General features: G+C 35.6%; 1 protein-coding gene across 1 annotated transcript in view; it reads left to right on the top strand.

Moving 5' to 3' along the window:
- FERMT2 (FERM domain containing kindlin 2) overlaps positions 1-13,231 on the top strand; it is a 69,931-nt gene that overhangs the window by 38,859 nt on the left and 17,841 nt on the right. Inside the window, exons 4-7 of the mRNA XM_082617415.1 lie at positions 160-294; positions 9,484-9,709; positions 10,236-10,338; positions 11,702-11,809. Of these exons, the coding sequence (XP_082473541.1) occupies positions 160-294; positions 9,484-9,709; positions 10,236-10,338; positions 11,702-11,809 (572 nt within the window). The remainder of the gene's footprint in view (positions 1-159; positions 295-9,483; positions 9,710-10,235; positions 10,339-11,701; positions 11,810-13,231) is intronic.

The following is a 13,231-nucleotide window of genomic DNA, read 5'->3' as shown; positions in this document are numbered from 1 at the left end:
AATCTTTTGCATGGCGTTAGTATCTGGCAAAACACAAACACACACATACACAGAAGGAAATTACAAATTCTTTTCTTGAATGGATTAATAGATTTACCAAGTGTAATGTGTTTAAATTTTCTGTTATGCTAGTAAAATAATGTTTTTTTATTTTAACAGATATCAGACACCCTGAAGAGCTTTCTCTATTGAAGAAACCCAGAGATCCAACAAAGAAAAAAAAGAAAAAGCTAGATGACCAGTCTGAAGATGAGGCACTTGAATTAGAGGGGCCTCTTATCACTCCTGGATCTGGTGAGGCTTTGACTAAACCTGGGCTCAGTGTGAGAACCATGGACTGTATGCCTCTGTGTGTGTGTATGTGTTTAATTGAAGTATAGTTGATTTACAATATAGTGTTAGTTTCAGGTGTACAGCACAGTGATTCATTTATACACACATACACGTGTGTGTGTGTGTGTAAATCAGAAAAAGAATATGTATATTCTTTTTCAGATTCTTTTCCCTTATACGTTATTAAAAAAAATTGAGTATAGTTCCCTGTGCTATACAGTAGGTCTCCCTCTGTGTTTTTGATATCGGGATAAATGGACTGTGTAGGTCAGGAGAGTGGTCAAGTTAAAGAACACTCTCCCTCAGCATCTTTTCCCTCAATCTTGAAATCATCACCAGAGTCTGTTATGCGCAGATCATCATGTCAGGTGTTAGTAGTTGTGTCAATAAAAAGAAAAGCTGGTTCTCTGCTCAGGAAGAGTCAAAAGGAGACAGTACCTTAACTGGCCTCGGTTCTTTGCTTTGTGGAAATTGGACAGGTTTCTTTTTAGCATTTAGTTCCATTTTTTGGGTATTTTGTGAAAACCACCAGTATTTAGTTAAGACATTATTGTTTTTATCAGGTTACTTAAAACTGTCTCAATGCTTTGCATATGCTGGTCTCTTAGTGCCTCTCTTTTTCCTTTAAGGTGTTGCTCCTTTAAGAAGCTTTCTCAGACTTCCTTCTATTACCTCCCCGACCTGAATTAGGTTATCCTTCTGTCATAAGGAGAAGGTTATCTTTCTGTCATATCCTTCTGTCATTTTCTGTGTTTGGTATTATACTGTATGTTCTCCCCTAATAATCGTGAGCCCCTGCATGAAGAGACTGTTTCTTACCTTTTTGTTACCAGGACCCAACTCAGCATATGGCATGCAATAGGAACGTAGGCAGTGTCTTTTGAGAAGCTAAATGACTAATTAATTAGATTACATGGTTCTTTAGTCCCGGGAAATTAGTTTCCCATGTTTCCATTGGCCACACATTTACAAATCCATTTCTTAGGATAGATCCCAGCAGCAAATAAGTAAACTAATTTTACTATTCATTTCATTCCTGGTTTTTTAAATTCTGGGGTGATGATGATGGTAATGAAAGTACACAGTGAACATAGAGGTTATGTATGCCCAGACCTATTTCATACACTTTACTCGTGGAAACTCATCTAATTCTCACTACAACCCATTGAGGTGGATTATGTTATTACTCACATATAAGGATGAAGATATTATGGCACAGTAAGTTTAGGAACGTCTAAGGTCACATACCTTGTAACTTTTATGTCACTACTCATGTACTGATTACATTTGGGAGATACCAAGAAATAAGACAATCCTTACTCTTAAGTAGTTTATAGGCTCGTTGAAAAGCACAATTACAGGTACTGTATTTAAGGAGGTAATACATCAATGTTAAATGAGTGTTGCAGAAAATAATGTTATAAGAATTCAGAAGACAAAGCAATTCCAAATAGGGTATGTTCAGTTTTGGGATTGGGGAGGTAAGTTTGTGAATTAGCTAGGATTCCAGTGGCTAGGATTTTGATGGGAAGAAAAGGCAATCCTAGTAGAAAGAATGATATTAACAAAGAACATCCTGGCAAAAGAAGAGTACAAGATGCGTAAATAAACCATTTGAGCCAATTCATGGGAGAGAGACCTCCAAGGAACTTCTGGATCACACTGGAGGGTATTTAATGTCAGGCTGAGGAATATAGGCTAGTTCATTGTAGAGTCATTGGTTTCTGAATATGTTACAAAATGAACAAATCATTATTTTAGAAAGAATATCAAATTTAATTCCAGTAAAATGTGGAGGAGGGAATGAGGGGAAAGAGTGGTAGAAGCCTACAGATTAGGAGGTGAAAGAGAATAAAAGAATGTATCTGTCATTAGAATAAGGTAAAAAATCTGATTTAGACTTGACTATGTAGATGAAGGCATCTGACAGTAGACACAATTCCTGCTTTAAGTTATTTTTTAGTTTAAATGGAAACTCATTTAATTCTTAAGACAAAGAACTACATAGAAAAGTATATTTATGGGATGATTTTGGAGTGGTTGAAATCAGGATTGGTCTTAGAATTGCAAGTGAGAGCTTTTATATAGTGCTTTAAGAAAATACAATTTGAAGACAAAAGATAATTAAGACAAGGGAAATCTCCAAACCTTTTAAGAGCAAGTAACTAAGGGTTTCTTTTCTTTCTTGTTTTAAATTGAGGTGTTACATACAGTAAAATGAACAGATTTTAAATTACAGATGAATATTTGAAGATGTATATACCTTGTAACCACCCAGAACTTGATGTAGCATATAGCATGATACCAACACCCCAGAAGGCCTCTCTCATGCCTTTTCCCAAATAGCCACTGTTTGCCTCTCTCAGCACAGAATAGTGTTACCAGTTCTTAAACCTCATGTGAATGGAATCATACACTATGTGTGCTCTCTTGTGTCTGTGAAGTGACTGTGTTCTCAGTGAAAGAATTAAAAAAAAAAAAGTTTTATTTGTCTACACCCAAGCAGTTTAATTAAAAACATTTCTACACTCAAGCAGTTTAATTAAAAACATTTGGGCTTCCCTGGTGGAGCAGTGGTTAAGAATCTGCCTGCCAATGCAGGAGACCCAGGTTCAAGCCCTGGTCCGGGAAGATCCCACATGCCGCGGAGCAGCTAAACTCGTACGCCACAACTACTGAACCTGTGCTCTAGAGCCTGCAAGCCACAACTACTGAGTCCACATTCTACAACTACTGAAGCCCACGTGCCTAGAGCCCATGCTCCACAACAAGAGAAGCCACTGCAATGAGAAGCTCGGGCGCGTTAACTAAGAGTAGCCCCCACTCGCTGCAACTAGAGAAAGCCTGCATGCAGCAGTGAAGACCCAATGCAGCCAAAAAAAAAAAAAAAGTTAAATAAATTAATTAATTAAAAAGAAAACATTTGAGGAGTTGATGTGAAATCCTAAGAAAGTACACAAAGATAGTGACACGTAGAGGACTGATTATCTATAGAGAAGTCCCATATACACATGAAAAGTAACGTGATTAATTTTTTTTAATTTATTTAATTTATTTTATTTTTGGCTGCATTGGGTCTTTGTTGCTGCGTGCGAGCTTTCTCTAGTTGTGGCAAGTGTGGGCTACTCTTCGTTGCTGTGCGTGGGCTTCTCATTGCTGTGGCTTCTCTTGTTGCAGGGCACGGGCTCTAGGCGCACGGGCTTCAGTAATTGTGGCAGGCGGGCTCAGTAGTTATGGCTGTCGGGCTCTAGAGCACAGGCTCAGCAGTTGTGGCCCACGGGCTTAGTTGCTCTGCGACATGTGGGATCTTCCCGGACCAGGGCTCAAACCCATGTCCCCTGCATTGGCAGGCGGATTCTTAACCACTGCGCCACCAGGGAAGCCCCAACATGTGATTAATTTTTAAAACAAATATTAAATATCTAGTTTGCATGACTTTATGATTTATCAGTCATGTTAGTCAATTATTGGACCAAATACTGAGAAATATGATCACTCGCATGTTGTGCCCATAATAACTAGCAACAGGTCCATATGTCTCAGTTTATGATATCTTTGGGGTGTCAGATACTGTGCTCAGTGCTTCACAGATGTTCCTGTAGTGCAGGGTGTGGTAAGGAGTAGGTGTAATTTTCATTTTACTGAGGAGGAAACAGGCTCAGTTTTCCTTAGTGCCCATGTGCTTCTTGAATTGTGAGCCATCTCTGTGAGCATGGTTAACAATTATATATGTGTGTGTATATATTCAATAAGTGATGATTATTATTTATTACATACATTATCCTTCATTTTATCCTCATAGAACACCCATGATTCTGGTGGCATTATCCCCATTTTACTTATAAGGAAAGAACATTACAAGGGTTAAGTAATTTGCCCAAGGTCACAAAGCTATTTAGGGACACAGCTAGGATTCCAATCCAGGTTGCTCTGGCTCTAGCACTCATGTTTCTAACCATTATGTAACATCATCTCTCCAGTTATAATATTTAAAGTAAATATTTTATGAATTCTAATACGAACATTTGATAAAATATTGGTGTGTAAATTATACCTCAACAAAGCTTTTTTTAAAAGTAATGTTTTAAGAGGTAAAGGATCATGAGTGAATTAATGATTCTCAGACTTTAGTCAAACTCTTATACAGAATTATGATAAAATTCTCAGTTTTTAAATACCTTGCTTACAGACTGAGCTCAAGTGATACACTCTTGAGTGCTTTGCCACTTTGTAGCTGTAACTAGGTAATTATCTAATCTCCAAATACCTGTGAAGAGGGAACCATTTAAGCAGCCCGATCCCATGTCTGCGGGAAACAATTTTTCCAAGTAAGAATTAACTTTACTGTATAGTACTGACTTACAGACTACCAATTTCAGGATTTATTATGTAAATAGAAATAGAAAATTACTTCATTAGAAACTTTCCTAAGAAATCTTAAAAGCAGCTAGACAAAGGAAAAGTCTGGGTCCTAAAGTAATAGAGAAAGTAATCAGTACTTAACTTGCTTGGCACTGTCAGGAAAATCACCATGCACGATACCATTTTTCCTAACTGGAATTTGCCATTTTAAACATCAAAAAAGTTTTTTAAAAACTATTCTTTAATTATAAAAGCAATGGGAGTTCCCTGGTGGCCTAGTGGTTCGGTTTCTGGGCTTTAACTGCTGTGGCTCGGGTTCAGTCCCTGGTTGGAGAATTGAGATCTTGCAAGCTGTGCGACATGGCCAAAATAAAATATTATAAAAGTAATGCATGCTCATAGTAAAAATTTAAATATTACAGAATTATGTTTTTGTTTTTAATGATTAAAGTGGGACTGTGTTATACATGCCTTTGTTTTTTTTCACTCAGTGATACATACTAATGGACTTTATCATTTTTTAATTACAAAAGTTATACATTAGTACAGCCTCATTATAAAAAATAAGAGTACCATAGTATAGAAAATGTACTAAACCAAAGCTGAAAATTTGACTTCAGTTTATTCCCTTGGTACTCCCTATCAAGAAGTAGCCATTTCTTAATCACTGTGTATAACTATATTGTAAACAGTTGGAGTACAAGTTGCCAGTACCTTTTCTATATGTTTTATATCTACTTGCATGTCTAGTTTTGTTTTTATAACATTAATGAGATACATATATATTTGTTCTGCAGTATGAGTTTTTTCATTGAACAGTATGTTTTGGTGATCTTTCTGTGTGTCAGAGTAGAGGTCTCCCTACTTCTATGTATATATAGTGTCAAATTTTTCCATGTAGAAGAACTACATTTAACTGTTTCTCTAGCTAACTAGTATCTAATTTTTCTGTCAAATATACTCCAGAAAGTTTCTCCAAGATTCAGACATACAGTTGACCCTTGAACAATGTGGGGTTGGGAGGTCAACCTTCTTCGAAATCGAAAATCTGTGTATGACCTGTGGTTACCCCTCCATACCCGAAGTTCCACATCCACAGACTCAACCAACCACAGATCTTGTAGTACTGTAGTATTTAGGATTGAAAACAATCCACATGTAAGTGGACGCACGCAGTTCAAACGTGGTTGCACGTTCTTCAAGGGTTGACTGTACTCCCAGAAAGAGTTTTGAAGGCGACGGTTTTGCACTCCCATCAACAGTATATGAAAGTGCCCCTTTTCCTACATTCTGCCCAATACTGAATGTTGTAAGTCTTTACAAAATGTCTGCCAGTGTGACAGGTATCTCAGAATTACTTTTTTATTTCCCTGATAAACACTGAGTGTGAACAATAGTTGAATAATATTTCATATATTTATTAGCCATTCCTGTTTCTTCTCTTAATTTTCAGTTATGGACTTTGTCCATTTTCTTTTATCTGTGTTTTTGTTTTAGTGATATTAATCTTTTGATGTGATAAACATTTTCCCTATACTGGCATTCTGTATTTAAGTTCGTGCTCTTTTTTACTATACTGTGAAGTCTTACATTTTTATGTAGTCAAATCTGGCATTTATTTTGTAGTTCTCTGTTTTCACTGTTAATAAAATCTTCACAAATATTACAGAAAATTTTCTATATTTCCTTTTAATACCTTTATAATTACTTCATATTTATATATTTTAATTTATCTGTAATATCAATATTCATATTTTTAATTCACCTGTAATGTGTTTTCTAAGTATGGTATGAGCTAGATACTTTGGAAAAATTTCTGAAGTGTATTAAATACTTTAGTACTTTTTTAAAAAGGATAATGTATATATAATAACTAAGTTATGAGGCAGATTCTACTGTATTAAAATATAGGGATACTCTCAGGAGCTATTAGGTTACGTTGGGTTTTTAATATTTATAGTAGGGGTCCCAAGACTGTAGTGCTTGTTGAAGTCTTTGTTTCTCATCCTTATAGTTTTTAAGTTATCATTGCATGTTGTTCAGCAAACTCATATTTTATTGCTACTTCATCTTACCCTGTGTTAGTTTTCTGCTTTCAAATACGGCTTAAATTGGGCAATCAGGAATACAGACTGGTTGGGATTATCACTGAACTGGGACTTAAATACACATACCCTCTGACCCAGCAATGCTGCTAGAATTGGGGAAGAGGTACAAAACTGTTTATTGGAAGGCACTGTTTGCAATAGCAGTGGTGACATCAATAATAAAACTCTAAAATGAATAAATGCACACCAACTGGGAATGGTACCTGGGAGGCAGTGTATTTAGCTGCAGTCAGACTGCTGATTTACAGTTTGGCTCTGCGACTTAATAGCTCTTGACATTGGACATGTATATTAACTTCTCCTTGCCTCAGTTTGCTCCTCTGAAATGACAGTAATAGGTTTGTTGGGAACATTAAATGAGTTATTACTGTAGATTGCCTAACAAAAAAGAACAAATGGGGAAAATGAAGTGGTCAGATATGACGTGTAGATTACACAAAGTATAGGTAAATAAGAGGGAAGGGAATTGATTGGGTGGCTGATTCTATTAAATGATGTGTAATGTAGGGGAATATATTTTCTGTTTTAGAAACTTCATAAAGAAGTTTCTAAATCAATTCTAACTTTACTCAGTTCTTGGTAGTAATTATAGTTCATACCAGGAATGAATTTTCAGTATTCTGACATGTTTAGTAAAAGATTTGTTTGCTAGATCTTTGAAATAAACAACGAGAAGATTCTGCCTAGAAGGTAATTTTTTTTTCCACACCGTATTTACATGTATACTCCCTATAGCAGAATTATTCTTTGCCCAGATGAGCTGGAGTAATGTTTTCAGCCCTTTTAATAAGTAACTCTTTCACAAAATGCCCTTGTAGTTTCAGGTTCTTGCTTTTAAAGGTACAACTAAATATCCCAGTGTTCTTCCTTGAAGGCTGAAAAGGAGAATTCACAGCTTTCTTTGTTGCTTATTTAACAATGTTTCACATTCTACAAGTTGTTTAAGTATCCATTGGGAGAATACATTTAGGGGTATCAAATCAGATACCCTGAGGCTAGTAAGAGATTTTTTTTTTTTTCACTTTGTGTTCTCTTCCTAGACTCCGTCTTGACAACTTCAAAAATCTCTAGCATTACCACCACTTTTTCATAGGTAATTGTTTCTGTCATTGTGTGTTTGGGGGTGGTATGTCATTAGAGATGAAAGGAGAGAAATTCCTAAGCATATTCCTAAATTAGGTAAGGAAAACAGCCATTCCATTAACATCATCCATTAACAGTGTGACACCCATTGACACATTTTCTTTTTAAATATTATGACTACAGGATAAAATATATTAACAGAGTTAGAACTTTGAAGGGATGCTTTTACTTAATGTCATTCTGAATTTTTTTAGTCTTAATTTAATTTAATCTCCTTAATTTTTGTAGTCTAAAAGACAGAGGATAGATCATCAGTGGACTAATTCAACAATTTTTTTTAATGTTGCCTCTACTACATACCTAGCCCTTTAACACTGAGAAAGCAGAAGATTAAAAAGACAGTACCTCTACAGCTTCAGGGGTTTAATTATAAAATACACCTTGTTAGCCTCTTTCTAGGGCAATATTTATATATCTCTTTGCTCGAATACTTTATTTGTAAATCTGTTGGAGCCAGTTTAGGTATTCGCTGAGAAAATTATTCACTTAATTTATGTGAATTTATTCAGTTACATTGAGCTGTCTTAAAACAGGGTACAGTGATTTCAAAGGGTGATAAATGTATACATGTTTGTCACTAACACATGACTAGAGCACAACCTCTTTTTTTTAATGCCTTTTAAAAAAAATTATTTTTATTTATTTATTTATTGGGCTGCATTGGGTCTTCGTTGCTGCACAGGCTTTCTCTAGCTGTGGTGAGCGGGGGCCACTCCTCATTGCGGTGCACGGGCTTCTCATTGCGGTGGCCTCTTGTGGAGCACAGGCTCCAGGTGCGTGGGCTTCAGTAGTTGCAGCATGCAGGCTCCAGAGCGCAGGCTCAGTAGCTGTGGCACACGAATCCAGTTGCTCTGCGGCATGTGGGATCTTCCCAAACCAGGGCTCGAACCCGTGTTTCCTGCATTGGCAGGCGGACTCTTAACCACTGTGCCACCAGGGAAGCCCAACCTCATTGTCCTGAATTGGACAAAACTTGTTTTACTTAGATTATAGCTTCTAAGGTTCTTTACTCTTAAATACACTTGGAATATTTACTTCAGTTTACGATTCACAATTAGGAAAAAATCTGTATTTTCTTCTTCCCATTTTCTTTTCATTTTCATTCTTTGTTTCTGTCTTCTATTATTGCCTTTCTTTACCTTCTGAATTCCTTTCTTTCCTTTTCTATAGGCACTGATGTTCTTTACATTGGCCCTCTAAAAGGTGAGCCTTGGCACAATTAAAAAACAAAAGTGTTGGTCTATGATGCTTCAGCAATATCCTTAACTTATATTCTAACTCTCTGGAACTGATTTTTTCCCTAAAGTTTCCAACTTAGTTATATTTTTTTACCTTGTTGTTATACATGTTCTTAATGTTATACAAGTAAAGTTAATTTCACTTGTTTTTAAGAGAAGTAAAATAATGTACTAAAGCTTTTCCTTCCAGAATGAAGCTTGTGTTTCACAGTATGCTTTATATCATTATAGCATGTATTACTGAAAACTAAGATAACTATACTTCATACTTACTACCTGTTTTTCATGTTATTTATTAGGAAGTATATATTCAAGCCCAGGACTTTATAGTAAAACAATGACCCCCACTTACGATGCTCATGATGGAAGCCCCTTGTCACCAACTTCTGCTTGGTTCGGTGACAGTGCTTTGTCAGAAGGCAACCCTGGTATACTTGCTGTCAGTCAGCCAATAACATCACCGGAAATCTTGGCCAAAATGTTCAAGCCTCAAGCCCTTCTTGACAAAGCAAAAATCAACCAAGGGTAAGTTTTTTGTTTTGTTTTGTTTTTCTGCTGTTTACCAATTACTTTACAAGTTTTTTTTGGTTTTGTTTTTGTTTCTTTTTACTGAAGTTATAGTTAATTTACACTATTGTGTTAGTTTCAATTGTACGGCACAGTGGTTCACTTATATATATATGTGTGTGTATATATATATATATATACACACACACATATACAGCGGTTCAGCTATATATACATACAGCATATGTGTGTATATATATGTGTGTGTGTGTATGTATATATGTATATATAGTGTTCTTCAGTTTCTCTTCCCTTATAACTTATTACAAAATATTGAATATAGTTCCCTGTGCTATATAGTAGGTCCTTGTTGGTTATCTGTTTTATAAATAGTAGTGTGTATAAGTTGATCCCAGCCTCCTAATTTATCCCGCCCAACCAAGAGTAAGTTTTAAAGTATAGATACAATTTAAGAATTTCCGTTTCCACATAGAGGTAGAATTAATTTTGTCTTGCTCTGTTCCACTATTGCTAATTTGTCCAGGTGGCTTGATTCCTCAAGATCTCTCATGGAACAAGATGTGAAGGAAAATGAGGCCTTGCTGCTCCGATTCAAGTATTACAGCTTTTTTGATTTGAATCCAAAGGTACCGAGGGTTTAGAGGGATCTCTTTTGTTCCTTTTTGTTTGCTTTTTGGAAGTTGGTGGGGTAAGGAATTGTTTGGATATATATAGCAAGTCTTGAATAATATTAAAAACTCAAAGCTTTGGACAAAGGCATCTGTATTTTAAAGTAGTCTATTGTTTTAGTAAGTTGGAAGCATAACTAAACCCTTTTCTTTTTGTTAAAGAATTGAATTTTTGGTTGATTTGTGTTTTAAAGGAACTAGTTAGGTACTACGGAATTGGTAAAGTTAGTTTATGTGTTTTTTTTAACATCTCTCTTCAACTGTACATAATTATATATCCCAGAAGATGTTGCTTCAAAAAAAAATTCTTTTTAAGTCTATATTTCTCTCAATTTAATAGCCAAACATTGTAATGTGTTTTTACTATCAGATGGTTGGCATCATCTGTGCTGTTGAAGTACTTTGCTTTTCTGATAAGATTTAAATTTGCTGTAGAGATCTGGAGTGTTTTCCCCCAGAAAACACATGGCACAGAGATTTGGGTCTTTTGCTTTCATGTCATCCTTGCGGGTGAGGGGACCTCTCTTGTCTGCTTCTCATCCTTTTCATGTCCAGATTATAGCCTAGATTTTAATGTATATATTTATCATTTTAAATTATGTGCTTAAATAATTCTTCATACAACAGTAAAATGTATATAGTAGAATTACAAAAAATCATTTTAATCCCTTTTTAGGCTATATCATACCTAATTTTGGTAAAGCCAAAGCTGTTCTGGGAACATAGTTATATTTGCATGGGGTGGGAGGGGGCTATGTATTTTGTTACCATTCTAAGATAGTATTGTTACAGTATTGATTTTTATTAATGTAACTAAATGGATAATTCAGTAACATTTAAGTAAATCTTTTCTACAAATGTGTGTGTGTGCTTATGTATGTTTGTGTATGCCCTCTATTTTGGATTCTTAAAATAATTACTGTTTCCAAGGACCTGCCACTTTGTCTGGTATGCTTTTCCACAGTGAGCAAGATGTTCCCCGAAATAATTAATTTACTGTCTGATTATGACATGTTAGTGTGGTAAATTGCAACAACAATACTGAAAAACAGTCAGTTCTACCTTACTTTAATGTCTTCAAGTTAAATTCCTTTTATTAAGGGCTGTAATACCTAATGGTTATTTCCCTGGAAAATAACTTAACAGAATCTGCTTCTATTACTGAATATGTAAAAATCTTATGGCATATTTTAATGCCATTTTTAATGAAAAATTAGATGTGGATATATTTAGGTATACGTAACCCTATAGGTAGCTTTTTTCCTTACTGTTAATGTAAAAGGTAATATATTACAAAAGAATTGTGTCTCTTTTGCTGCAGTATGATGCAATCAGAATTAATCAGCTTTATGAGCAGGCCAAATGGGCTATTCTCTTGGAAGAAATTGAATGCACCGAAGAAGAAATGATGATGTTTGCAGCCTTGCAGGTAGTGGCGAATATTGGTAAATGGGACTTTTCTGGGGAAAGGGTAGGGAATTATTTAAATGGTAAAGTGGCATAGGAATTCCAGTAGCATTTTGATAGGTAGTGTTTTACTTTTTGCTATGCAGAAAGTGAATAGACACTTAGAAGGCAAAATATGTGTGAATTTAATTTAATTTTTGTCTTATATAAGAGATTAGTGGTATACTTAATAGTTACTTTTCTATATCCTGTAGGAGAAAAATATCCTTCTACCCCTAGTGGTATATAAGCTTAAAACTGTCCAATTTTCCCCTGGAAATAAAATCTATATTAAGAATCAGATTTCTGAAATGAAGCTTTGCATAACTTCATAAATAACTGGGGATGGTAATATTTGTAAAATGGGCTATGGCAGAAATTAATACCTTTTAAGATGATAAAATTTTAAGAGACTAGTGAAACTAAACATAGATAAGTTTTTAGAATGGTAATCCTTAAGAAGTAGGTAGCTGGGCTTCCCTGGTGGCGCAGTGGTTGAGAGTCCGCCTGCCTATGCAGGGGACACGGGTTCGTGCCCCGGTCTAGGAGGATCCCACATGCCGCGGAGCGGCTGGGCCTGTGAGCCATGGTCGCTGAGCCTGCGCATCCGGAGCCTGTGCATCCGGAGCCTGTGCTTCGCAACGGGAGAGGCCACAACAGTGAGAGGCCCGTGTACCACCAAAAAAAAAAAAAAAAAAAAAAAAAGTAGGTAGCTAATGTTAAACTAGTATTTTTCCAAATGTGGTTCTTGCTTACAACCTGTTTCAGAATTACAGTAGGGCTTATTAAAAAATTAATTGCCCACTTCATTACTGCTGTTCCCACTGGTAAAGTAATATTAAGGTGGCATCCACAAATCATTCTTGGAGACACTGAGGTCTGATTGACCACTAGATTAATTTTTCTAGATTAATAATTTCAGATATCTGAGTGAGGCTTTGGTGAGTGTTCTCAGATTATGGTGGAATTCTATTTAAGTACTGGAAGCAAGGTTGACATTCAGTTATGAATATCTTTCACTATCATAATATTTAATTTTTTCCTTAGAACACAAATAAAAATGCTCTCGATCTTCCAAATGTTTTTATGTACCCAGAAGAGTTTCTCAGTTGAGACTCAAGAAAGTTGTCCTTTAGAGAGGAAGAGCAGCTCATTTCTCCTTAGTTTACACACTGAAAGAAGGGAATCAAAATGAAGCTCAGACAGGGAAAATTGGTAATGACAGATGAATTAGTTTAGTTATTTTCTAGAGACTTGCTTAATCAGTTAAGACTCTTATATTGTGTTTGTGGGTGATTCAGACTACCTGAAGAAGTTCTTTAATTAAATTCTGGAGCAATTTTGTTCAAAGTTATCTCACTTGGTTATATAGTGTTCTCTCTACATCTTTCTCACTTAGAGTATG

The sequence above is a fragment of the Mesoplodon mirus genome (assembly GCF_964341445.2).
Source record: "Mesoplodon mirus genome assembly, chromosome: 4".
Classification (NCBI taxonomy): Eukaryota; Metazoa; Chordata; class Mammalia; order Artiodactyla; family Ziphiidae; genus Mesoplodon; species Mesoplodon mirus.
The sequence above is the reverse complement of the archived record's forward strand: the minus strand, read 5'-3'. Positions and strand labels throughout refer to the sequence as shown.